The sequence below is a fragment of the Xiphias gladius genome, chromosome 23, assembly GCF_016859285.1.
Source record: "Xiphias gladius isolate SHS-SW01 ecotype Sanya breed wild chromosome 23, ASM1685928v1, whole genome shotgun sequence".
NCBI lineage: Eukaryota > Metazoa > Chordata > Actinopteri > Istiophoriformes > Xiphiidae > Xiphias > Xiphias gladius.
The window spans coordinates 3,375,656-3,402,490 of NC_053422.1; the positions used below are offsets into that span (position 1 = coordinate 3,375,656).

At 42.4% G+C, this 26,835-nt stretch overlaps 1 protein-coding gene across 1 annotated transcript in view; it reads right to left on the reverse strand.

Annotated features, from left to right (window-relative positions):
* fat2 (FAT atypical cadherin 2) overlaps positions 1–26,835 on the reverse strand; it is a 97,796-nt gene that overhangs the window by 48,774 nt on the left and 22,187 nt on the right. The window contains exons 6-15 of the mRNA XM_040120164.1: positions 23,123–23,262; positions 22,108–22,170; positions 20,857–21,069; positions 19,825–20,035; positions 14,925–18,592; positions 13,062–13,458; positions 10,495–10,694; positions 9,326–9,479; positions 8,116–8,349; positions 3,195–3,584 (exon numbers count right to left, since the gene is read on the reverse strand). Of these exons, the coding sequence (XP_039976098.1) occupies positions 3,195–3,584; positions 8,116–8,349; positions 9,326–9,479; positions 10,495–10,694; positions 13,062–13,458; positions 14,925–18,592; positions 19,825–20,035; positions 20,857–21,069; positions 22,108–22,170; positions 23,123–23,262 (5,670 nt within the window). The remainder of the gene's footprint in view (positions 1–3,194; positions 3,585–8,115; positions 8,350–9,325; positions 9,480–10,494; positions 10,695–13,061; positions 13,459–14,924; positions 18,593–19,824; positions 20,036–20,856; positions 21,070–22,107; positions 22,171–23,122; positions 23,263–26,835) is intronic.

The window sequence follows — 26,835 nt, forward strand, 5'->3', positions numbered from 1 at the left end:
AGCCTTCCATCACACTGTGATTCGCCAACACGTTTGCACTGTCGCGTCGGGTAAACCCCAGCCCATTTGGCAGCTGCAGTAAGCTATGAAAAACTGCAGCGTGTCAGGTGTTACAAAAAGAAAAAAGTGCCAGTGTGAGATACAGGGTTTTCAGACCTCCGGCATCCTTGGAGAGGTTTACAGTCGGTGCAGAGCAGCCGTAATTTATTTATGTAATTCTGTAATTCATTAACTCTCAGCAGCGGTCGAGTAACTCTAACAGAGTGACTTTTATCACGTCGTCAAAAACAATCACACTCTCACGTATGTGTGCTGAGTAAGAAAGCAATCGGCATATTTCCCCGAAAAGTGGTGAACTGTTTTTTATGCAAACTAACTACTGTTCATGGTCTAATCAGGTCTACCTACCAAAATACAACTCAATTTCCCCTTTGAAGTTGTAGCTTATTAAAGCTACAATTATAAATGTTGTCATATTAATAGTGTAGTCTGCGGTAAACTGCGCCACATTTTCAGAGAAGCAGCCGCCATTCCAGTCATTTTTGCCACAGTAATCATATATATTGATGGTGTATTAGTAGAGACGTGTTTAGAAAAAGTTTGTATAAAGTGTAAACGGGAGTACCAGACAACAGTACTGAGAATGACCACATCTGGAACAAGGTTCACGGCCTTGAATCGATTTCTGAGGCAGTAGCTGCTCACCCTGCGTTCTGTACGAATTTTTCACTACCATCCCTGACGTGTCGTTACACAAATGCTGACTTTAGAGTTCAGGCTGTCGGACGCCTAGTACGGACACACTCGGCACGCACGCAACTGGTGTGAGACTGTGCGTGTGCTGCACATTGACCGTTTTTGCTGTGACGCTTGTGAATCAAACCGTGAGTTAGTGGTTCAGTTCTCTGTGTAACTATGTCCACAGGGGGTAAACAAAGGGGGGGAAGAAAAAATGCAGTGTGTGTATGCTGTGTGAAACGATGATCTGGGGATATATTGAATAGTGGAAGCTATAAACAGAGAGAGAGAGAGAGAGAACAGAAACAAGTGACCAGCAGGAGATGTCCTAGATTGTAAAGTGAGCATCCTCCTATCCTGACTTTCACGTTGACAGGTATCAGAGCAGCTTTCAGAAGCAAATTAAGAAGGTCTCACTTTTAATAAATCCCTTTAACTCAACAGCAAAAACGTCAGTCCCCCTTAACAACTGACGGAGTGGGCTGCGATTACTTTTAGTCGGAGGTTGGTCTCTGAGCAGAGCCAAACAATTTCATTTCTGATTCTTGACTGATTGCAGTACCAACATCAGAACGCCGCCTGAGGTACTTATCCCAGAAGACACTCCTCAGCCTGGTCGCTCGTGCAATCAGACAAGACTTTTTATATTTTAATACCAGCTTCACATATTTGACTTCTAGTTCAATGTGTCTCACGAATAAATATGAATCATCTGCCAAAACGCGTACCAAGACTATCAAGAACCCTGCTAAAGCTAAGGTATTCTTACTAACGCCCGTTTATCTGTCCAGCGTAGTTTTTCTTTTGCTGCCGAGTTCAGTCGGAGATTCTGATCGCCGCGTCTCAGCTTTTCAGACCTTTAAACCCTCTGTTCTCCCTTAATCATGAAACCAAATGAGGTGGACAGCGATCGGTGAGTGCGCCTCTTCTTCTGACAAGCTGCTCGTGAGTGATTTATTGGCAGCAAGCTGGGGGACGGTCCCTCGGGTCAGAGGCCCAATTCTCTAACTCCTACATTTGGCAAATATAATGAAACTTTGATTTTTAAAAACAAGGCGAGGCCGGATGCTGGGTTCATTTTGTCGGAAGCTGAGGACAACGATCACAACGCTGGTCTACGATAAAGAAAATGAACTCTTTTAATCAGAAACAGAGATAGGAAGCTGTTAAAAAGTTTAGAGCTTGGGGAAGAGAACTTCCCCAAGAGAACCTTTAGTCTTCTAATTATCTATCATATCTAATTATATAACTGCGCTCACAGCGTTTGACACTGTGGACTTCCTCTGGGATGTTAAAAGTGTTGCATATTAATATGCACAAACTATTAAAATTATTCATTTAAAGACATTACTAATGAACCGTAAACCTGCAACACGGTTGCAAAACTGACTGGCTGACTGGCAGCCCGCAGACACCATGGAGGGAAATTAGATTAAGTCATCACTGCTTTTGATTGTGTGTCATGTTTTGTGCCATGCAGCAATCCGGCTGGATCTACAGCACAACATTCCTGCTGGAAAAACCCTGCTTTATGGCAGTAAACAGAAAGAGAGCGTTGAAAATTGCGAAGAAAATTTACACCACTCTCCAACGTCTGTGTGTTAAGTATTTACAGTAGCTGGAGCCATAAGGTGACTAGCTTAGCTTAGCATAAAGACTTGAAGCAGGGGGAAATAGCTAGCCCGGCTCTGTCACATTTTAATGGAGTTCACTATTTAACACATTAGAACTTTTTTTGATCAGTACACAAAAGCAACAAGTTGTGATTACAGAGGGAGTTACTGCAACTATTTCTTTAACAAAGTTATTTATATACCCAGCTCCACTCTGCAGCGTTTTCCCCGCTTGCCTGGGAACTTGACCGTGATGAAAAGCCCCGGGAGGCCAATGCCCTTGAAGGTTCGCCAAGAAGTGCTCATGCCACGTTCATGTCATATCAGAGTTATCGTAGTCATGTGCTTCTGACCTCTAAATACCGTTCAAGTCAACATCCAAGTCGTAACTCAGCTGGGGAAGCTCCCGTATATTCAACCTGGGGATTAATAACACTCCGTATATACTCAACCAAACCAACACAGACTCGTCCACCAGCTAAAGTCGGTCATTCAGTGTAATTGAACCAAAATTTAATGGCTATTGTGTTATATTGTTCTGTACGGTATTACAAGGGTCTGATGATGTGAAAGCTGGAAAGGAATTAACATGGGAGTCTTTCCCGTCCCTCTACTGTGTACTACAATATGACGTGAGCACGGCATTACAGACATGAGAGTGGTATTAATATTCTCTTCTAACTCTCGGAAAGAGAGCGGAGACGGCATATTCCTTTAAGCTTTGAGCGTTTCTTTCAGTGACAGACAGTGTCTGTGATTTCACACCAGGCTTCACCTTGACCAGGGGTGTGAATCTGTAAATAACGTGTGAGAAAGATGGATTCAAATCCACAGTATTCTAACCTGTTCGCGAGTCCAGCAGGAACCGTCCGTCGTCGTTGCCGGAGACGATGCGATACACGAGAGGATCCGGCCCTCCGCCGTCTCTGGTGAGGGCAGAGACGCTCAGCACCTCCGACCCAACCGCTAAGGATTCCGGGAGCAGGGCGGTGTACTCGGCGCTCAGGAAGACGGGCTGGTAGTCGTCCAGGGAGACCACGTCCACCGTCACTGTGGCGACGGAGTAGAGGTGACGGGGCAGGCCGCGGTCGGTGGCTTTTACCTTCAACTCGAAGGTGGGCGGTGTGTCGGGGGTCAAAGGGCGCTCCAGCCGCAGGATCCCGGAAAACTCTTCGAGAGAGAAGTAACCGCCCTCACCCGCCAGGAGGGAGTACTTCACCTCTGAGTTTATACCTGGAGAGAATGAAAGCAGAGATGTAACTCATCAACGACACAATGTACTAGAAGTAGATAATGATCGACAGCGGCAACAAAAACAGATTCAGCCTGTTTGATTATTCAGTATATTTGTTTAAAAAAGAACCAAAACAACCCTCCTAATACAACATTTTGTTTGGTGTCGGTTATGTGACGTGAGCACGAGTTGGATATTGGCACTGACAGATGTGCTGCGGCGTGACACCTGGAGTCTTTTGTCTGAAGGGGAAAACAAATTATCTAAGATACTGCTACTGTTATCAAAACAAAACTGGATTTCCACAAGGTGCGTGTACGATTAAAAGTGAGGACACGTCAGAGCACAGAGGAAAAAAAACACATATAACTGTCAACTCGGAAATCAAAAGACTTTGATGTTGAAGAAACATTAACGCATGTGCCAAAAAACAGTGATAAAAAAATATTGGACTTCAACTTAAATAACAAATGAAGGTTATTTTTTACTATCTTCATACACACCCAGCAGATAAAACTGCTTCTTCACACACAGCTACTGAGCATAAGAAAGACAATTTTGCATAATCACAAATATGTCCATATGTCAGACGTGACTTTGACAAAACTTGAAGGTATGGGGCTTTCTGGCGTCACGTGGCTTCCTGTGTTCACATCTACGTTGAACTGTGTAATGCAGATGTTGAGGGCTAGTCCTGAAACTGGCACCAGGAGGCTGCAATGTTCATTATTTCCACACAACCAAAGTTTTTGGATGGATTGACTAGAATGCCATTTTTAAAGTTGGAGTAAAAACGGATCGTAAAGTATCAGGGTCAATAAAACCCAAGAGGTTCAATTCATTTTGGAGCACAAATGTGTTGTATAAATGTTCATGACCATCTGCCTAATCTCGGTCTAAACTTTGGCCTGATTGTGCTGCTAGAGGGGATCACAAAGACCACGAGAAGTCAAGCAGCTGTGGCCGTGCATGTCAGGGGCAAACTCGATGACGACCTGGCCGGTAGATGATTAGATGTCTCGCTCTAGACCCGGGTCTAGGCACAGATGGAAAGACCCACCAAACGATTGACGTCACCATCTGTAGGCCCCGCAGAAACGTCCCGAATCCAACAACACCAGGTAACTCGGGACCGACCATCGTTATCTTTATTTTGGGAGTGTAGTTGTAAACCAGGAGGTCGGAGCAAAACTAGGGTTTGTATCATAAATCTGAAAGGTTGCTGGATGGTTAAAAATACAGAAATGAAAAAACATTTCAAAAATCTATGTATAGTTTAGGCAGTTTAATGAAGGTTTAAAAAGCAGTGAAAAGAATGATTTATGGTGAATAATGTCCTTTTTTTTTACCTCCTCAGGCTTCTGAATATTACTTAAATGAAACAGTGTCAGAGATAAAACCACTTGGTGGTTGAATTGCTCACTTTGTGGTGGCACAGGTAGCCCCCACTGAAATCTGAGTGTTCACCAAAAGCCTGACCATGACAAGAATTTGCCTTGTTATTTTCATGAGTGAGGCAAACCATGAAGCACCGCTGCAGGTGAATCATTGCCTTTACCCGATCCCCCATTAAAAGCGCTCTAAACATGCCCCCGCAGCTCACAGGCACCTGTAAGCTGTCAGGTTTTGTTTTAAGAAGTCACAAGCTAAAACGTCTGGGAGCTGCTGTTTTTGAATTAATACACAGAATAATGGTAGTGCCACGATGAAAAGGGTCGACATTTTTAACTCAGACAAAGCGTCAAAACACGGCTGGTTCGGCTCTGAAAAGCCTTGGAAGGGACGAGCAGTTTTGAACAACAAACTAATCGGCCTAAAGATGGCGCTACAGTAAAAGGCCAAAATTTCAAATCACGGATCTTAAGAGGACCTGCTGGTTTAACTGCTTCATGTTATCGCTAGTTTCTCTCTTCCCTCATGTTTCCTGATGCTCTGGAGGCATAGCGCCGTAAAAGAAATCAAATTCTGAAAAAGAATAACTGCTCAGACAAGTTTCATCCTGATTGGAGGAGGGAGGGAAGATGATCATCTCATGACAGATCTCTCTACATATTTCTCAGTGTTACATTCAAATTTTCAGATTTTTAATAAAGAATTTAACATAATCCGAATCAACAGAAACAACAATCTGGATTCCTGTTTACCTTTTGTGACATGTGCAGTTTGTGTTTTTGTGTTTTCTCTCTTCTTTCTCAATGTGACAGATTGTTTGATGCGTTTATTTGGCAAGTAAAACATCCAAGAAAAAAAAAAAAAGTTATTCATTAGTCACTGTCGTCTGTGAGAAAGTTGGCGGTTTAGAGAGCGAGGACAAGCTGCTGCACATCTGAGGGAGTGGCCGACCGTTTCTGTCTGCTCATGTTTCCCTACCCGACTGTGCGTGTGTGTGCGTGTGTGTGTGTGTGCTTGTGTGTGTGCGTGTGTAAGCCCGGAGTGTGTGTGTGAATGTCTACCCGTCTGACTTTGTCTATCTAAAGTGTGTGCATGTGTGTACCGGCCTTTGTATGGACAGATTATTTGTAGCTGTCCACGGTAACGTCTTTTGGCGTTTTTAATCGATCGAAGTATATGTGAACTGTGACTACTCAAGTGTGAATTTGTGTGTTTGTGTGAATTTGTCTGTGTGTGTGTGTGTGTGTGTGTGATTGTGAGAGAAAAAACATCCTTTCAATGGCAAATCAAACACCACACATACGCCCCCAATGACTCAGCTCTACTGGTTTCAGATACGTCTGTTTTACTTCGCTTTTATCCGACATTACGTCTAAAAACCAACCAACCATCAGAGGTAACAAATAAAAAATACATTCGAAGGCTGCAGCAGAAATTTGTACCAAACTGTGCCACCTCAGTTCAAACAGGGGGGATTTGTTTGCTATTTGTTCAGAGCTAACACAGTGAAGTGATTAAAAACACAGTGTGAAACAGTGTCAGATTGTCTGCCAAGACGCTCACACAGAAAGACGCATTTGTGAAAGTGAGATTACGAAACAAGAGGCTTATAAAAATCACAGGAAAAAGAAAAATAGAGATTAAGGGACACGTGAAGAAAGGAAGAAGGAAGCAAACGCTAGATCAGAACTAAACAAGGAGTTTTTGTTAGTTTGGTCCATTGATGCGAGAAGAGAATCTGAAGCCTGTGTGTCTTGATGTTACCACCTGAGAAAACTGAACACGTGTCACAGTGATCGTAAACCGATTTTTTAATCCTTGTAGTATCAGGGCCAGAGAATGGTGATGCTGGTCGGTCCTTCAGTCTGCGTCTGACCTTTTATATCATAAGCTATCTTGAGAACTAATGGCCAGATGTCCATGAAATTTACTGATCAAATTCAAGGCTCCTAGAGTCTCGACTTTACAAATTTCCCAAGGAAACTCGATAGGTCCCCTAAGGAGCAATATTCTGATGAGCGGGTTTTGTTTAAAGTCGTAAAACACAAAGAAGAGGGTGAGCAGGACAGTGTCAACAGCAGTCAAAGCAAGGATGCGTTATGGCCTCGGTAGCTTGAAATGTTTCAGATTATGACATTATCCCCTTTTTATAATTTCTTTTATCTTACATCACTGGAGTTGGTTTTATCTAAGACGTAAGACGCTGTAACTTGATTTTATTTTAATCTCTTGCCCTGTTTTTAAAGAGCTCTACAAATATATTTTATCATTATTATCATAGTCTGGTTTGGTGTGTTTCATAAAACAGCCTACACATAACACACTTTTCACGCATATTCACCAAGAAAACACAAACAAAAGCACATAGATTCAAACCAACTTAAAACATGGAGACGCAGAGACACGAAACAAACAAACAAAAACATAAAAAACACAACGTAAAACCAAAGCACAGTCCTGGTATGTCGACAATCTGACAAGCACGTCGTTTGAAGCATACTGAATCCCTAACCCTGAGACCACGTGAGTTTCCTTGGTATCACAAGTTCCACCAGGTGACAGTTGGTGGCTGAGAGCAATGATTCTGCAAAAGGCAGGGAAGAAGACGAGTGCTGCAAATTACGGCCTTTCCTTTAGTGCCACATCCTCAGGAGAAATTTTACATTCTCAGCCCCAGCACTCGTAAGAAACAGAAGAACAGGATATTAGAAACCGGAGCTGAATATTACCTAACAGAAGCGACAACTTTTTTAACTACTTTGGCCTAATGAGTAGAGAAAGACAGTGACGCTGTCAGAGGTAAGGGTTAAAATCGCTGTAGCGAATAATAATGGCACAGCTGGAATGAAACAGAGGAAAGGTATCAGGTGGGTGTTTCGGAAAGCAAATCTCTGTCAGGAATGTCTGCGTCTTTTATAATGTTAAGAATCAGTAATACCGCATTCATACACGCACAAACACAAGCCTGTGCATTAGGCTTTAGTAGTATAGTAGGATCGCTGATCCCAGGACTAAGGGGTTGTCCCAACATGTTCTGACCTGAGACAAATTATAGATTGTTCTCTATGGTCTCATTGTGCTGTAACTGCATGTTCACAGCACCCAAAATGACATTAGAAAAACTCAGCAGCAACCTACCAGTGTCTGGGTCTTTGGCGTATATGACGGCGATGGGCGTTCGGACGGTCGTGTTGTCAAACACGGTGACCTCGTAGTGGCTGGTGGAGAAGCGAGGCGGGTTGTCGTTCATGTCCTGGATCATCAGCAGGATGTCTGCCTGACAGGACCGCCCCCCGCCGTCTGTCGCCTTCGCCACCAGGTTGTATTCGACCTCCCTCTCACGGTCCAGTACAGCCAGGGTGAAGAGCTCACCTGGGGAAGGACAGCTTAATTGAGGAAGGAAAATTGTGCTAAAATAACACACCTCAGTTAGGTTACCTGAGTTTTTCAATATTTAACGAGGACATCAACGTGCATACAGTTAGCATGTAAAGTTGCAGCGCTGAAGCTATCGTAGCCTTGCTGGCCGTGTTGCATCACACGCTTTTTATACACATGTAACCCTGCTCTACCAGAGCACAGCCCCACAGAAGATGAATGGTTTGAGGACAGTTACGAGACAGGAGTCGATGGGACAGAAACGTTTCCTGAATAAACTCTGAGGTAACTTATTGTCTTATTAGCACCCGAGCTATGATGTTTTCCATGTTCACGGTCTGCTAGCATGTTAGCGGCTAGCTCGCCGGTTTTCCACTTAGCCTTGTGAATGGTCACTACATTACCACAGTTTTTACTGTGCCATGGTAAAAACTCTTTAACACTTGCAAGTGTAAACTGCTATTGTTTAGCATATTGAGGACACTACCTTGCTTTACAAGCATACATGTCAAAGTAGAGCTGAGGCTGTTATAAATTCAGTCTTTAGTTTTACATGTTTCCAATCATCAAGTTTGAGGCAGGTGGAACTTTTGACCCGCCGGTGGCTCTAACTGAAAGGTCAGGGGATCACTTCATCCTTTCGGATCAAATAACTGTCAAGATATCTGTCCCAAAGTTTTGGCCCGTCGACTGGCTAACACAGCGTCTCCACAACCTCTCTGTTAGTATGGCTAAAAACTGTCTGTCTCACTACCTCAGTGGCAGGTGATCGCCTGGAAGATATCAAAGATGTTATGACAGAAATAAAGTGTGATGGATGTCATTGGGATGCCTCTGAAAACGGGGGGGGGGGTGGCTTTGGCTCTTGTCAGCCCAGAGCCTGTCTGAGCAGCTGCACTCAGCACAACACTCAGCACACCTCAGTTAGAGGGAGCACTCACGTTTTGACCCCAAACAGACACCATCATACCTGTCCTGTGGTCGAGATGGAACTTGTCTGCGTCGGGACCGTGGAGGGTGTAGGAGATCTGGCCATTAGCTCCCACATCAGGATCTGAAGCTGAAACCTTAAGCACAAACATGCTGGAGGGCGAGTTTTCCATCACCACCTCTGTGTACACCAGCTGGAACAGGAGGTACAATAATCAGGCATCCATTTAGATAAAACTTTTCTCAGTGAAGTCGCTGAGTGCTGGATAGTACATTATCAGGCGGCGGTAGCTCGAGTGGCAGAGCAGACCATTAAATGTAGGACTGATGGTGCGATCCCGGTTTTAAGTGTACTTGAGTTGGGCTTACATTTGTATCCTCGTGTCACCCTCTGACATAATACTTACCATCATAAATCAATAAAATAAGAATATCCACGTCACTGCCTTTTTGTATGTCATTCCTTCTTCCATTAAACGCAACAGCAACAGCTCAAAGCTCCCAGTATTTAGTAAGGAAAAACCAAACTCTGTTTTATTTGGAGTGAGTACTTTCCTCTCAGAATTGATATTGACATGTTTTTTTTGTAGAGTGTGTGTGTGTGGGGGGGGCTGCAGTATAAAATATGACTGGAGAAGTGCCTCTGAAGTGCACTGCTGGCCCTGCAGATTTGGACGGACTGTCGTTGAAGCCGCAGTGGTGTGATTAAATGAGGGCTTTTAGAGTGTAGAAGGAACTCTCTTCAGCTTACATCCAATAACAAATTGTTTCATTAAGTTTGTTCAGTACAGGTTGCCGAAGGTGGACCACTGTTTGATGGTAGTCTTAAAATGTAAGCATTTTCATGCTAAAACCACAAATATTTAGCGTGTTGTAAGATTTCTTCACTAAAACACTCCAGTAAAACCAGACTGAGATTCTTTATTAGTGAAGGTTTTAGGAGGCACTGACAGGCAGACGTGGTGCCTCTCAGACTTAATTTGCCGAGAGACATTATTGGCACAATTAAAGCGGTAAAGAAAATGTGCAAAGAAAATAAGATTCAGTCACAGGTACCCAAGAAGAAAGTTGTAACGGAACATCTCCCTGGTGAGAGTGTGTCTGACAAGCTGTTGCTGGACATTGAGGTAACATCTGATGGATAACGAGAACAATGTGATGATGTGATGAATCTTATCTGTAGACGAAAGGGTGAAATAATTCCCTCACCTGTTCACACAGTGGACTGTTGTCGTTGATGTCCAGTACATGGATGTCCACTGTGACCGGAGCCTCAAACTTCCCATCAGTGGCAGTTACTTTGAGCGTGTATCTGTCTTTGGTCTCTCGGTCCAGACGTTCTTTCACGATCAAACCCCATTTGCCTTCGTCCTCCTGGATGATGGCAAACTGGCCCAACGGGTCCCCGTCTGCAGGAGTAATGAAGAACTGAGTTACTACTTACTTTATAGAGAGATAGTTCTTAACAGTAACAGTCCTGTATCTTCCATCTCATTTCCCAGTTTCCTCTCAATTTCCTAAAAATTTGTTGGTATTTAGCTGTTAATGATTAGTATATTTCCAAGAAAGGCCTATGCATTTAGGTACTAAGTATAAGGGATGTTACTAAATAAGTAGGTAAGTGAAGTTCATGAACAAATTGCATGTAAGCAGGGCTGTGGCTATCAGAATAGTTGCTGTTTATTTTTCTTTAGATTAACTATTTAGTAGATTTATCTACAAAGAATACTGGCATTTTATAGGCCAAATACACAATCTTTAAACTCAACACACTTATATTTGCCGACATAAATATAAAAAATGAATAAATATGTAAACGACAAAGTATTTCCCCATCACCATGTTATCTCTGACTGTGTGGAGAGAGCTTTGTTGTTGGGAGATAAAACTCATAAATGTGGGTACTTGACCCTAGTATTTCTAAAATACTGGTTACAGCTCTGTATATTAGGAAAATATATATTTGTTTTAAAGTTGTTTTTTTCAATTCAGTTTTAAAACAAACCATCTTTGATTCTGAGTACTGATACCATTTTGTTCCTGATGAATAATTCAGCAATTTCTGTTTGCCATCTTGATTTTTCAGTTTTCTGTTGGGGGTGATGTTTTAACATTAGGCTGACTCACCTGCGTACTTAACATTTATTGTTTTCTTTCCTTTCTCACGATCTTTTATCGTTGAGATGAAAACTTCAGCTGTTTTTTCTCTGACTAGACTGCTGACACTGGCTGGTGAATAGGGCCCTCAGTCTGTATGCTACAGCAGATTGCATCACAGCCAGTAAGCCACCTTGTTTGACAGGTGATGAGCAGATGGAGCTGCTATACATGTCTTGCCTGCTCATTGAACAAAAGCTTCAACTTCAAAAAAGGAAAATGTTCTAATTCTTTGCAGCTGTGAAAAGTTGCCACACAGGTCTTGTGACTGATGTGTTAAAACTTTGATGTCGGTTTTCTTTGGCAGTGAAAAAACACTGATTACATGCTATCGTCCATTAACAGCCTGCAGCACTGTAGGGAATAGGTGTATGGTATAACTCATATCATTTAAATGCACGTAGACGGATGTCAGGCACTAAAGGCTGCTTCTGAGTTTTTCAGACTATAGCTGTTGATACTTGATATCTATGTTTCCAAAAAATATCAATTATGTAGAGACTCCCCAAGCTTTTTACTCTTAGAAAATCATTTGAAACCTCAGTTAGACCATCAAAATAATAATGCCATAAATTAACGTTTTAAAATCTACGTGGTTATAGTAGATCCTCATGGAAAACTGTTCCCGCAATATAGTGTGCACCATCAACATTTGGTGCATTTTCATAGACGCAAAAGCGCACTTTTTATCGAAAAGTAAAAAAAAAAAAAAAAAAAAAAAAGAGATAATTTGTAAGAAAACTATGAGAAAAAAGCAGAATATATATATCGAATGATTTGATGTTCTTTTAGTGCTTAGTCAAAACTTTCTCATGTAGTTGAGTTGCAGGGGGGAAATTAAGACTCCAGATTCAGTGTTTTTAAAAACCTGGCTACGGTCCTGATGAAAAACCCTTGAAAATCACAGTAATGAATTTTTTCTATTGTTGCATGAAGCTGCTCTGTTGTGACAGAATCTCCTGAATAAGTAAAATCATCACATCAATCATTCTGGCGGAGGGCACTTTTAACATCCAATGTTTGCTTCTGTTTTTATTTCTCTGTGACAAGCCAGTGTCAGCAGCAGCCAAACTCTCCCATTTCTAAATAATTCCAATGCAAATTTTCCCCATTACACTTTCCAAAAACAATGTTGTGACAGCGAGCTCCTTTAGAAGGGTCAGGGTTAAACTGTCTAGAGGAAAATAGAAGATCTGCATTAACAACATTGTTTTTGTTGTTAGCTGCAGGATATCCAGTTGGAATTCCTGTCTTGTCAGCTCGTCAACCTGTTTCTCTTTGTGATTAATCTGTGGTTGACTAAGATAATATCATGACTCAGCGATTAACAGAGATTTAATTTCACCTCTTTAATGTCTTGATAAATCCCACAGTGCAACAAATATTCAACGGGACAGTAATTTGGCTGATAAACACAAGCACACTCGCTCTCAGAGAAAACTGCAAAAGTTATGATCACAGGTGAGTGCACAATATGAGTGTCACACAATTACACCTGTGCGCAGACATACACACACACACAAGAATGATAACAAGACCACACACTCACATTCACAGGCTCGAAGCCATTGCCACACACACCCACATATACTCATAAACACACATTCAGACAAGCACACCTGTGATGTAACATGTCACCAGGCGGTTCTCCAGAGACACATCAGCATCTGTGGTCGTCATGGAGACGATGACTTCACCCGGGCTACTGTTCTCCACCACCGAGCCGCGGTACACGTCGTCGGAGAACTTCGGCGGGTTGTCGTTCTCGTCCGTCACCGTCACCTCCACCACGACGCTGGACGACAGCTTGACGTCGCCGCCGTGGTCTGTCGCCACCACGTTGAACCTGTAGAGTCTTGTAGCCTCGCAGTCCGTCTCCCGTACAGTTGTGATCCAGCCGCTCCCACCATCTATGGAAAACACCTCGGCGATGTCATTCGTGGCGTGATCAGGGAGTGACTCCAAGCTGTAGGTTACCAGACCGTTGGTGTCTGTGTCTGGGTCGTTGGCGGTCACCTGTGGGTCAATAAAAGCAATGGTTGGTGATTGCATTAAATTTGATTTACAAATTTAACCATTTTAAAAAGATATGCTGACATTTAGGTAAATAAGATTGTTTGTTGTATTAGAGATATTGGTCCAGGAAGTGTTTATCCTAGCATACCACTTGGCTAAAATTTAAGCAAATGATGCATTTATGCATTGCCTACCGAATGGGATGAGAAAACTGCCCGTTATTCTGAATTGGGAGCTGTAACTAATTTTCCAAAATGGTTAGCCCAGTAACTAGCTTTGTATACACCCCAAGATAACAGCCTAAGTGAGCAGTTGTTATTGTGTTACATATTTGTAGCAGTTTCTTAACAAGTGAAACCTGATAAATAGAGTGTATGGCTCATTTTTTAATCAGCCGAATCAACTGATTTAGTATCGATATTGTAATTTATTTAGATGTAATTTAAATGAAAAGATGTTATTCACGTTTCCAGCCTTTTGCTACCAGTTTGTTGGCACTTGTGTATTACTTTTTGCTAAATGGGAGATATTCTATCTATGTAGAGTCCCAGACATCTGACACATAATTACAACTAGGAAGCCTAGGTGACATTTTTCCCACTTGGCTAACCTTAATGATAGTCTTAACAGTATGTTGTGAAAGCCGCATAAAGTCTAGTGGCCGGCATGTGTCCAGGACATGTTTAGCTTATCTTGGTTACGTGCTAAATTGGGTCTGAGACTATAAGCAAGGGAAACAGAGAACTTTGGACAAAAGAAGATTCTTGAAAAATCCACCTCTATACAACTTCATAATTGCCTAAATTGCCTAGGTCACTAACCTTATTAACAATAGATCAGAGGACTACCTTTGTTTTGTTCAGAGCTGAGAAAGTGTTCTGACATGCTACATAGAGTTTTTGGTCCTAGCTGTTGTTGAAGAGTAAATAGCTTCTAATCAGCTTCATGTAAGCTAAGTGTTTCCTCAATTAGCCGATTAATCATTTGGTCTATGAAATGTCACCATTTCAGTGCTACTAAAGAGTCTTGTCTTCTGTTTCTACAAGTACTAAATACACAAGATGTATGCATGTCAGTATGAATTTTGAAGATCTGGATCAACAGAGCTAGGCTAGCATTTTTCCCATGCTTCTAGTGTTTGTGCTAAGCTAATCTAAACACGCCACAGAACAATCTATGTATTGAACACAGATGAAATTGGTGTTGTTTTTCCCATTTAACTCCTAAAGAAGAAAGAGGTTTTGCAGAAAAAGTATTCCTTTCACATAAAGAATGTACATTCTATCGATGTTAAAGCGGTTGTAAGCTGGATATTGTTTAATAGTATTCAGTTTAACAATGTGCTTTTCAGTGTGTATGAAAAACATCTTTTTAATTTTCCCTTGCTTTAATTTTCCCTTGCCTCACACTGTTAAACTCTCTGGATATCCGAGAAACAAAGATTCACAATACTTCCTTTACCTCACCTGAATAACAGTGGTTCCAGCAGGCATGTTCTCAGCCAGGAAGGCCCTGTATGGGCTTGCATCAAACACCGGCTGGTTATCATTCACATCCTGGACCTGGATACTGACAGACACTAGTGATGCCACATCAGTCCCCTTGTGGTTCCCCTGGGCGATCACATCTATCTGGTACCACTTTGTCTTTTCATGGTCAATGGTCTTCTGTAACAGCAAAGTTCCGCTTTCTTTGTCCAAGCTGAAAACTTTGTCTTTGTTGCTTTCAACTGTGTTCCCATTCACAAGGCTGTAAATTAGGGGCATGTCTGAGTCGGCCCTCACAGAGCCTATCTCCGTCCCTATGGGGATGTCCTCAGCGGCTGAGAAGGTGTAGAGAGGCTCTGAGAACTTTGGAAGAGGAACCTCAGAAGGAACCACTTTGACTTGAACGGGGACTGTGGAGTTATAGAAAGGGAGGCTACCATCACGAGCCTTAACTTTGAACTTGAAGATCTTGTTCTCCATGCCAACAAGACTCTCTTTGACACTCACAACACCAGTGAAAGGGTTGATCTCGATGATGTCTTCTGTCACTTCTTCGGCTTCGTCTACAGTGTAGGTGACATCTGCATTTTTTCCATCATCTGCATCATAAGCCATGATCTGAATGACAGGGGAGCCTTTATTTACAGTTGACTGAATTGAAACCTGGTATTCTGCCGCTTTGAACTGAGGTACGTTGTCATTCTCGTCAGTGAGAATAATCTTGACCGTGCAAAAGGCCACTTTTCCGCCGCCATCTTTTGCCATCACTTTAACAGCAATGACTCTCTGGTCTGGGTTTTCTCTGTCCAGAGGCTGTGTAGTAACAATCTGTCCATTGTTATCAACAGAAAATTTCTCATCAGCAAGTTTGTTGATGATGGTGTAGTCAACGCTGCCATATGGCCCATCGTCAGGGTCAATGGCAGCTAATCGGATCACACGAGTTCCAGCTTCTGCATTTTCAGCCAGCTCTGCCTCATAAATGCTCTGTTTGAAGTATGGACTATGCCTGTTGCTGTTAATCATGTCAATATTGACTGGTGCCGTTTTCTGAAACACCCCATCAGAAACCGCCACTGTCAAGTTATAGTAAGGATCCAGATTCCTCTTACAGACGTTAGAAAAGGAGATGATTCCTGAGGATTCATTGATGTTGAAGTAACGTCCTTCGTTCCCTGAGAGGATTTTGTACTTGAGGTTATTGAGGTCATTGGTGTCGGGATCAGAAGCTTGGATTTTGATGACTATGTGGCCACACTTTGCCATTTCATCCAGTGTGGCTTCATACTGGGAGGTGACAAAATCTGGTGGGTTGTCATTGACGTCTGTGACATTTACAAAGACCCTGGCTTCAATACTAAGAGGAAAAGTGCCGTTGTCAGTGGCTTTGATTTTCAAATTAAAGTGCTTTGTGTCTTCATGATCCAGTACTTGTTTTGTAACAATCAACCCGCTCCGAGGATCGATCTCAAAGAAATCAGTCTCATTCCCCTCCGTTTTCACCATTTTGAAGGTCAAATCTTTATTTCTACCAGAGTCCCTGTCAGAAGCAGACAGTTGTATCACTGAAGTTCCAACTGGGAGCCCTTCAGCAATGTTTACACTGTACATTTGCTTTGAGAAAACTGGTGCATTATCATTCACATCCTCCACTTCTATTTCTATTGAGGCCTCAGAGAAAGCTCCGGTTACAGAGTCAGTAGCTCGAACTGTCAACACATGCATCGTCTGACTCTCGTAGTCAAGGGGGTTAGTGACGGTCAATACACCTGTTTTGAAATCAATGTGAAAGTGTTTTGAGGCGTTTTCCTCCTCAAGATTATAGATTAGCCGATAGCCCTCTGGATTTCTGGCCTGGACATGTAAGATGGTGGTGAAGGGAGGGACGTTTTCAGGGACTTTCAGCGGATAAAGTAGAGTCTGGAAAACTGGGTTGGTTCGATTCCTCACTTGAATAGTGAGCTGCGCCACTGTGCTGTGACTGGGCTCACCCTCGTCTATAGCCAAGACTGTCAACACATACTTGTTCAGGGCTTCAAAGTCAAGAGGCCTCTGAAGGGACACGTCACCTACATCAGGATCTATTCTGAAGAGGTCGTACTCCTCCTCCAGTGAGTACATGATGGATCCATTTTCCCCCAAATCTCTGTCGATGGCAGTTACTTGATACAAAACATCTCCTGGTTCAGAGTCTTCAGATATCATCATCGAAAATGGCAAGTTTAGAAACTGCGGAGAATTGTCATTGACATCATCTATAAAAACCTTGACCTGAGTTGTGGCCGTCCTGGGTGGTGTTCTTATGTCTTGTACTTTCACCACTACATCATACACATCTTGTTCCTCTCTGTCAAAAGGGATACCTGTTGTTTCAAGTACGCCTGAAGTCTGCGAAATCGCAAACCTCCCCATTGGGTTTACCACAGAATATGAAAGAGGCTCGTTTAAATTACAGCCTGTAACTTTTAGTGCCACCAAAGTTTTGACTGTCTTCAGGTTTTCTGTGATGCTTGCTGAATACACTTGGTGCTCAAATCCAAGATCACTTGGTGTTAGGTTTGTTACATTTACCATGACATTAGCTAAGTCTTTGTAGAGCCCGTCAGAGGCTTTGACAACCAGTTGGTAGAATGGCCTAAATTCAGACACATTGCTCACGGTGATGACTCCAGTATACAGGTGAATTGAAAAGGCATTGTGAAGATTCCCCTCAGTGATGCTGTATGAGACTGCTGAGTCGGCGTCATGGGCCATGACTTGGACAACCTCTGTATCTCTGACAGCTGGGAAAATTATGGATGGCTTGTATACTCGGGTGGAGAATCGTGGCGGGCAGTCATTCAGGTCCAGGATGCGAACAGTGACCTTGGCAGGCTCTGCTGCGTACAGCAATGGCTCCCCTGAGTCCTTAACCTGCACAGTAAAGTGATACTCAGCCCTGGCTTCAAAGTCAACTGGTGATATTAAAGAGATGGTGCCCATACTTGAGTCTATCTTAAAGACTTTCAGGGCCTCTGGTTCATGGATCTCATACACCAGCAGAGAATTTGCATCTCTGTCTGCATCCGTAGCCTGGATGACCAGAGGGGTGTTTCTTTCTCCCATCACCATGCTGTTTATGTGAGCTGATTCACTTATTTGCCCTAAGTACTCCCTCTGCTGAAAAACAGGCGCATTGTCATTCTCGTCAATCACGTAGATGTAAACGGCAGTCTTGGACAAGGCACCGGCTGTGGTGGAAGCTGTAACTTTGAGCTTGTAGGAGGTGCAGTTCTCAAAATCAAGGTGCCTTTGGGTTGAAATCAGTCCAGTGTAGGGGTTGATATGAAATGTCCCATTCGGATTGCCACTCTCTATCCCATAATGAACTGCAGCTGGGCTGGAAGCTGAAATGGTGACCACCGACGTTCCGAGGGCGCTTAATTCACTGATCTCTGTTAAGTATTCCTCCGAAGGGAAGGCGGGTGGGGTCTGGTCAGAAATGCGGATGTGGACGTGGATGGTGCAGAGGTCGCTGCGCTGGGGGAAGCCCTGATCAGTGGCCTTTACTGTCAAATGGAACTGGTCCTGAGGCTGAAGGTCCAAAGGTTTAGAAACACTGATGGAGCCCAGCTCTGGATTTATGGAGAAGATGTTGTCGATATTACCTGCAGGAGAAGAAATAATGTGTTACACTAATGAACTACAGAAAAAAATGCTCAGGCTTGTAATTTTTATCATCATACACTATGTTTTGGTCCATAACTGACATGACTGACTTTTTTATGCTTTGTTTTTGTGCAGGAGTACACCACTTTTACATTACATTTCATTCATTCTAATTGTTTAGATTAGGTGTACATTGGATTAAACAGGGTTATGGTAAAACAGCACGATCGTGATCATCACAAAATATTTTACAAGATCATTTATCTATGAATAATTCCATATTCTGGGTAATTATTTGATTACGTGCCGAGAAATTGGAAGTCACTGCTTCCAGCCAGTTAATTGGCTGCTGGCTCCAGCTTCATATTTAACCAACAGATAAGAAATGGTTTTGATCTTCTCATCTAACTCTCAGAAAGAAATTGAAAATGTTAAACTACTCTTTTAAAACAAGTAAAATAAAATTAATCTGATACTTCACTGGTTTTCAATATCAATTTCTGTAAAGATTTTTATGGATAAAAGCCTTTTTTTTTTATTCTACTACTTTGATAAGCTTTATTCTGTCTATTTCATTTAAACCAGAGACACTGCTCTGGTTACATTTATCTCTCTCTATTAGCAAATTTTTTCTTTGGTTTTAATCAAGAAAAGTCTTAAAGGTTGAACCTGAGACAGTTATTAAGATGGATGCTCTTTGCTGTATAGAATACACTGAGCAGGCATTATTCGTTCCTCTGCAGCAGTTGGGGTCATGTGCCGGGATCTGCCACATATTTTCCCAGCCCCTTTGATCATCCATGATCAGCAGTATCCCCTGGATAAATCCTACACTACTGCAAGGGAATGCAAGTTATACGGCTCAGCTGTTCTCCCAGAAGGTCAGGGTTTTTCAGCTCCGTGTGTGAAGCAGAGAGAGGTAATAAAGTTATAGAGACAAGATTGAGAGGAGGACTGAGACCCTGAGGTTGAAATCGAAATCCCAAACAGGAAATTATGGCAGCGAAGGGGAACTGAGATACACTCTGCTCTCTCTCAGATAGTCAAGGTAGGCCATCCAGCAAGTAGTCAACATTTGGAGGCTGTGGTTGACCAGGGAAGCTCCCAGCGGGGTAGAAAATGGTGGCGGCTCCCAGGTGTGAATATGTGTAACTGAATGAATGTGAAGCAGAATGAAGCTAAAAAGGAGCAGGCATAAATAGAAGATAAAAAGTAACTCTTTGCCGCTCACCAGAGTGCAGAGAGTAGCTGATTTCGGCATTGCTGCCCATGTCCTTGTCCAGTGCCTTGACCCGGGCAACCACGGAGCCTGTAGGGGCCAGGTTGGAGATGCTGGCCTCATACTGGAGGCTGAGGAAAGCTGGCGAGTGGTCGTTACAGTCCTCCACATGAACCACCACCTTCACAAAATTCCTCTTGACTGGGATCTCCTGATCACGCACCTGAGGAGAAGCGAAGAAATGTTAATGTGTCTGTGGCAGTGGTGGCAAGGTGATTTGGTGATTTTCATTTTTTTTTAAGTAAACTAAAGGATTTAGTGATCCTTCATAGGTAGTGAAAAATCCCCTAATTCTTAAGCTAAATAAACCATTTTAAAAAACCCATTGAATTAGCTGAAAAATGCTTGATCACAAAGCTGAAAGTAAGGCTGTGTCTTTTGCGTCATGAAAAGTTGAAATTTATAGTATCAGATATGGTACAGGACAGCAATGGTAATATTGACCAATGTGCTTTTACAGAAAGTTAAAAATACAAGGATATAAATAAAATAAAATTATACTATTAAATAAGAATTGAAAATGAATAACTATACAATAATGGCAACATAAAGATCTTTGTAAAGCAGTTTGTGCTGTATTCCATATATGAATAGTGCTATTATTAATTGTTAAAAAAAAAAAAAATCTGATGAGGAAGATAATGTGATGATTGAAAGCTCCAGAAGAGCTACTAAAAGAACTTGCTTTCTCCACTCAATGTGTTTTTAAGCAGAGTTCAGGACGAGAGATGTTGACCAAAGTACTTTGACAGGTGAAATAGATACAGAGAAAAAAGAGAAAATAAAAATTAAAGATATGAAAACAAATATATATAAATTTAAATATATATTTTTATTTGTAAAGTACTTTGAACTACCTTCCTTGTATAAATGGTGCTGTATAATTGAAGCGTATTATTATTATTATTTGGTGTTAGTGCACACTACAGGTATCCTCATAAGATTCAGTTCTGATGCATCCTGCTGAGACAACTGTATCATTACCATTACGATGAGAGTATGAACAGAGATCCTCTCGTAGTCGAGCTCCTCCGTCATGACCAGGACTCCGCTCTTTGGGTCCAGGTGGAACAACTTGGCGCTGTCTGGATGGAGGCTGCTGTGGATGGAGTACACCAGCTTACTGTTTGTGTCGGCGTCCTGAGCACGGATCTGCAGGATGTCCTTCCACGGGGACGTATCCTCAGGAACCCTCACCTTCAAATAAACAGGGACAGAGGAGGAAATGGGTGAAGTTTTATTCCAAGATAAAAACAAACGCAGACGGGAAACAACAGGGTTTGAGAAATGGATAGGAAACTGAGATCTTGAACTTTGACGCTTCAACTCGAACACCATTTTTATTCATAACTGTGGTTGGACTAAGGACGGAAAACATTTTGAGGAAATAGTTCTGGTAGAGCAGGGACAGGACCAGAGAGGTTGTTGATTACTGTGTATAAGGAAAACAGCAGTGTTGCAGCAGCAGCCTTGTACTGTCTGTTGGACCTCAAGATAATCACAGTAAGGCTCTGCTGGCTGAGGGTTTTAACATCTCTCAACATGTGTGTAGATTTACATTTAAATAAATCTATAACTAGTTCCCTGGTTACCACAAAAATCACAACAGAAATCGATAAAGCATCAACAACAATGAGGCTCAAGTTGCAGCCCACAGCTATGTCACTGACTCCATGGCAGCATTATCCATCCCGCCTACATCCCCCCAGGCCCCCAAATTATGGGAACTGTACTGTTCCATAACTTGGAGCAGGATTATCCCCCAAATAGAGGTAAAGAAAAGAATATAACCAAAAAACAAGTGATGCTCATTAAATCCAACAAGTAAGTCACATCTAAAATACGACAAATCCTATGTTGTGCTCAGGTTTACTGTTTATTTACTGTTGTTAGTATTATTTTCCAGTTTCCACTGAGGGACGTGGCAAAGAAAGTTTGAGAAATGCCAGTAAGTTCTTTGATGAGACGTTGGTTGGTTTAGATTACTTTGTTGCAAAAAGCCCCAACAAAAAGCCGGCTCAAGGACTTTTATCCTTGTGATTATAGAGTGCCAACAGTGCTCAGCTGCTTCTCACACCTGGCTGCATCTCTGACATACATATAAAGATACATATAATTATCTCTTGTGTATTCATGCTGTAAGAATTTACCTGTAAGCTCTACTACTACAACTACTCCACTACTCTGAACTCTGCGTTCAAGTGAAATTCTAATTGATCTCTCCTCGACTCTCACCTCGTACAGCGGCTTCAGGAAAACCGGACGATGTTCATTCATGTCCAGCACTCGGATGTAGGCCTGCAGTTTGGAGGAATACACAGGGTTTGAGAAAAACAGATGCTCAGCGTGAAACGACGTTGAATATGGAAGGCGGCGATTCAGAGCTGCCGCACATGCAGCTCCTGATCTGCGGCTGCCAGCAGGATTTAAGATTAGATTCTAAACCAGAGATTTTCAAAATAAGGACAAATGGGGACAAAACTAAAGTTGTTGTTGTTTAAATCACTTGGTTCAGCTCAGTGGGTTGCTTAGTACAAACGACTTTAAGGTGTCGTCACTCGTCTCAAATGTGAGGGGAAAATGTCCTTTTGCTGCTTTGTTGTATTAGTGTAGGTTCATTTTACACCACTATGAGACAACTGTGGATTTAGAAAGAAGGAAAAATCATGTTTTCTTATGTAAAGTAGCTTATTCACTGAGTTTTGGTGACCTTTTCCTCCTTAAACCAAATACAGTGTTGTGCTTTGTCACTTCTTGTTTCTTTCAGATTACATTCTCACTTCTAAAAAAAACTGCCTGGTGCTGGTCACAGTTGGACGTCTTGTAGCTGTTTTTTATTTATTTATTTCTGGCTACCTAAATATACTGAAACCTGAAGAAGAATAAATCGGTCCAAATTACTCGGTCCAAAAAACAGCAAGGTAAATATTGTGATCAGACAAAACATGGTGAATTCCTGCTGTGTTTGGTTACATTACAAATCAGAATTCAAGATTCTGTACTCAGCAAAGTGAAAACGTGGGGGAAAAAATAGGCCTGAGTTCATGGTGTTATATTTAATAAATATACTGATGCCCACACATGAACTGTAAACAAATTTTACTTTTACAAATAAATACTGAGAGCCCAGAGGATGAAATAGCAAGGATGGTCTCGTTCAAACCCGGGACCTTAAGAACAAGTCCGCAAAAATTTGACACCAGTTTTCCTCAGCAAGTACTTGTGTTTTTTACGGTTCTTTTTTTCTCACCTGTGTGGTGGCGCTGTGGTGGCCGTCGGTGACCCGCACCGTCAGGTTGTAGTTGGAGCGCCGAGCCGCGTCGAGTCGGCGGGCGATCGAGATGGTGCCACTATTTCTCTGGATGTCAAAGTCCTTTTCCTCATCACCCCCTGAGAGAGAGACAGATGAGGGAAACAGACAGGTAGGTAAAAATAAAAAGAGGTTTGTTCCATCAGCCGCTGATGCTACAGTACGTGGGGTTATGGACCAGGCCGCGTCCAGCTGTCAGATGCAATATCTCAGACGATATGTCAGACTCCGCGGGTCTGATTCTGACTGGTTGCAGCAATGATGCATCTTGGCATCGCCCTCAAGTATCTGAAGAATCACGGTGAGTTCCCTGTAGGGAGCGCTAAAATGAATGATCCCTCAGTCCCAGGTGGAAGAAAAGTATACGGATAATGCATTTTAAAGTTTTTATATGACTACGTGGGGCAACCTTTTCAAATCTGTATGACTATTCATACTGGCAGGTATGTGCTGTTGGGTAGAAAATGTTACCATCAGTTATAAACAATGTGCAAATTTGGGATTTATGATATGGGACATATACATAAGACTGACTTGACTTGGCTAATAATGGATCTCATCCTGGCTTGAATATATAAACTGACCTTTGAAAATGTGCGTTTTGTAAAATTGTCTGGGCAGAGGGTTTTCCCATCAATTCGTGCTGTTAAAGTTATGGAATTAAAATAGAACAAAAAATAGAGGAGGATAAAGAAAGAGAGAGAGCAAGACATATTTTCTTTGCTTCAAATGAATCCATCCATCACAGCAGGACATTTTGATGACCTCCTGTGTACGGAGCGAGCTGAGAAACCAACTGAGACACCCGAACCCTCCGGAACAGCAACAGCACTGTCTGACCGTTTCCCTGTCGATCTGATTTTTTAAAATGTATGTTTGACCTCAAATCGTGCCGGGGAGAAGTTTCAAGAGACCCAGGTGTCTTAAGCGGAAGCATTTGTTGGAGCTCGGCCCGGGGAGAACAGAGTTGAGCAACACAACGCTGTGTAATGCCGCCTAATCCTGAAGGTCACTGCCCTTGCAGGGGCCTATTTAAACTCACACAAAACTTACTACGTGTCCAATTAAGGATATTCTTCATCTTCGCCACTCATCTGTGAAGATTCCATTGGGTAAAAATACCCTAAACCTTAAAGCATGTGGTCCTAAATCAGGTTGTGTATTCTCTGCAATACTTACTGTGTGTCCAAACCTCGGGAAGTCTGCGTGCCTCGTGATCCCGAAGGGCACCTGTGTTATGACTGTTTACTCTATAAACCGGAAGCTCGGTTTATCGTGTCTCTCACGAGCGTAGGGTCTGTGCCGTGACCTTGGTTGCTGTGGCAACTGTCACTGAGGACGGGGATAGCTTGATTCTATCAGTGTCAGACAAGGAACTGTTGCCGTCAGGGCTTAGTTCTAGGTGACCTGCGGAAACACTGCCTCGTACTACCTGAGGAGGGAAAAATTCCCTCGAGGCGGTGGCAGCTCCATCTTCGTTTTCGTCACAAGGTAGAAAGGGTAGAAATACGAAGACTTTAAGGGTACACAGGATTCTGGTAAGAGAGAAACTTCCCTCTGTCCCTCCAAATCTCGAAATAAAACCTGATCTCTGAGTTGTTCTCTGGCTTTGAAAAGCTTCTCTGCCCTCGTTGTTGCCAATAAACTTAAAACTCCAGCCATTCAAAAGTGGGTTTCTTTGTCTATATGCACCACTGTGCTCATGGTCATGTTCTGTCCTCTATTTATCCTGATCAATCTGATTGTTTACTGACTACAAGCATGATTGTTGTTTTTCCTTTTACTTTCTTAAAAATCATCTAATTTTAAAATCAGACTGGTTCTCTTTTCTCTCCTTTGCTTCCTCACTTCCTTTTTCTTTCTTTCCTTTCCTCCGTCCTTCATTCATTCTTCATTCTTTTCTTGCTTCGTTCCTTTCTCTCTCTCTCTCTCTCTCAGTCTCAGCAGGTTGAGTGTATATACGCGAGAAAGGTAAATCTCATATCTGCTCAGCAAGATGGTGTTTATTAAGATATCCCGCTTGCAAAGGGCTGAACAAACACAGATACGTTTCTGTTTTTTGATGGTTGAGGCTACGCGTTTTCAATTTTGCAATTATGTGAAACTAAAAGGGGAATAAAGCATTGTGCAGTTTTTCCTCTTCCCTTCTCTTACAATACAAAAACAAAAATACACACACTCTCCTCACTGCTTGTCCCAATCGACAGACAATCGGGTCTTCCAGTGGTCTATTTCTGTCAGCTATGCTTTAATGACTGAGCTGAAACACTGTAGACTAACCAGCCACATTGACACTGAGATTTCCAAATCCCTGGACTGACTTCCTGTAAGAAACACATCAGCACCCAGGAAGCCTTTCATGAGAAAAAAAAAACCAAAAAAGACTGACTCAGATTTAGCATCACACCTTGCCGGCTCTTGCCTCAGCACGAAGAGAGGAAGAGCGATTTACTGATCATCTCCAGGAAGAAATAATATTTCTGCCACGGTTTGAGGGTCCACTCTCTCAGGGGGCCAGCCATGCAAACGTATATTTTAATCCATTAGTCAGGACACCACGTGTCATGGAGAGGAAAAAGGGATCTTCTATGCAGGAATTTCACTGTTATCCATCCATCTATCCATTCATCCATCCATCACCCAGATGTTAATCTGGGTCTGGGCTACGGTGGCAACAAGGCAAGGTGAGCGGCCTCAAGACCATCAGTCACAGGCCGTCCTTGACTCCCCACAGTACGACCTTATATCAAGCACAATATGTCACAGAAGTGGACATTTTGTAGAGCAGGAGAAAGAAAGGTTGATGCAGAGTAAAATAAACAAACACATCTTAGGCAAAGGGCTAATTAAAAAAAAAACAGTAGTGATAATGTTCAGAGCAACAAATCATTGCCCCCTGATCAATATTTTTAACAGAGGATCAAATGAGTAATTGTAATGTAAAAGAAGTTACAGAGGTTGCAATGAAGCCAGAGAAAATTGTAACAAAGTCTGAAGCTGTGCGGAGCTTTTTAGCCTTTTTTAGCTCGTGGTTTTGGTTTTACAGCACATTTATGTTGTTTTGGTTCAGTCTGAAATGACGTTAAAGAACAGCTGCTAAAGAAAGTGGAAAATCTAGGAGCTGAAGAGACAGCCATTTTTCTTCCTGTCAAGTAGACGGATTACAACACATTCTCCCCCAATCCTCAAAGGGTCAAACTCAGGCAGCGCAACTAGCTTATCAGAATAACTGATCAGCCAAGATGGCAGCAGACGATAAGATGGTAAACTGAAATGACCACAAAACAGATGTCCCTTTCCACTGCAACTCCCTCCAGCAATTGCTCCCAGGCATAATAAAAGGAGGTTTAATTCCTCAGCTTGTCCTGTGTCTGCCTCAGGGCATCCTCCACGTACCTGACCCACTCTGGTCAAGAGAGGAGGAGCAGCCGCATGTTGTCCTCGCCCTGCACGCAGAGAGTCAGGTCAAGTTTCCCGCTGAGAGAATCAGTTTCTCTGATATGATCTGCAGTTGTATTATTCGAGTCACTGCTCACAGGTTGTGACATGTGAGGGTCGGAAATGAAGATCGACTAACCCTTTGACTTTCTTCACTCCTGCTGTGCATTATAGTTACAATAACTTCTACCAAAGTGTGACAGCCACTGAAACTT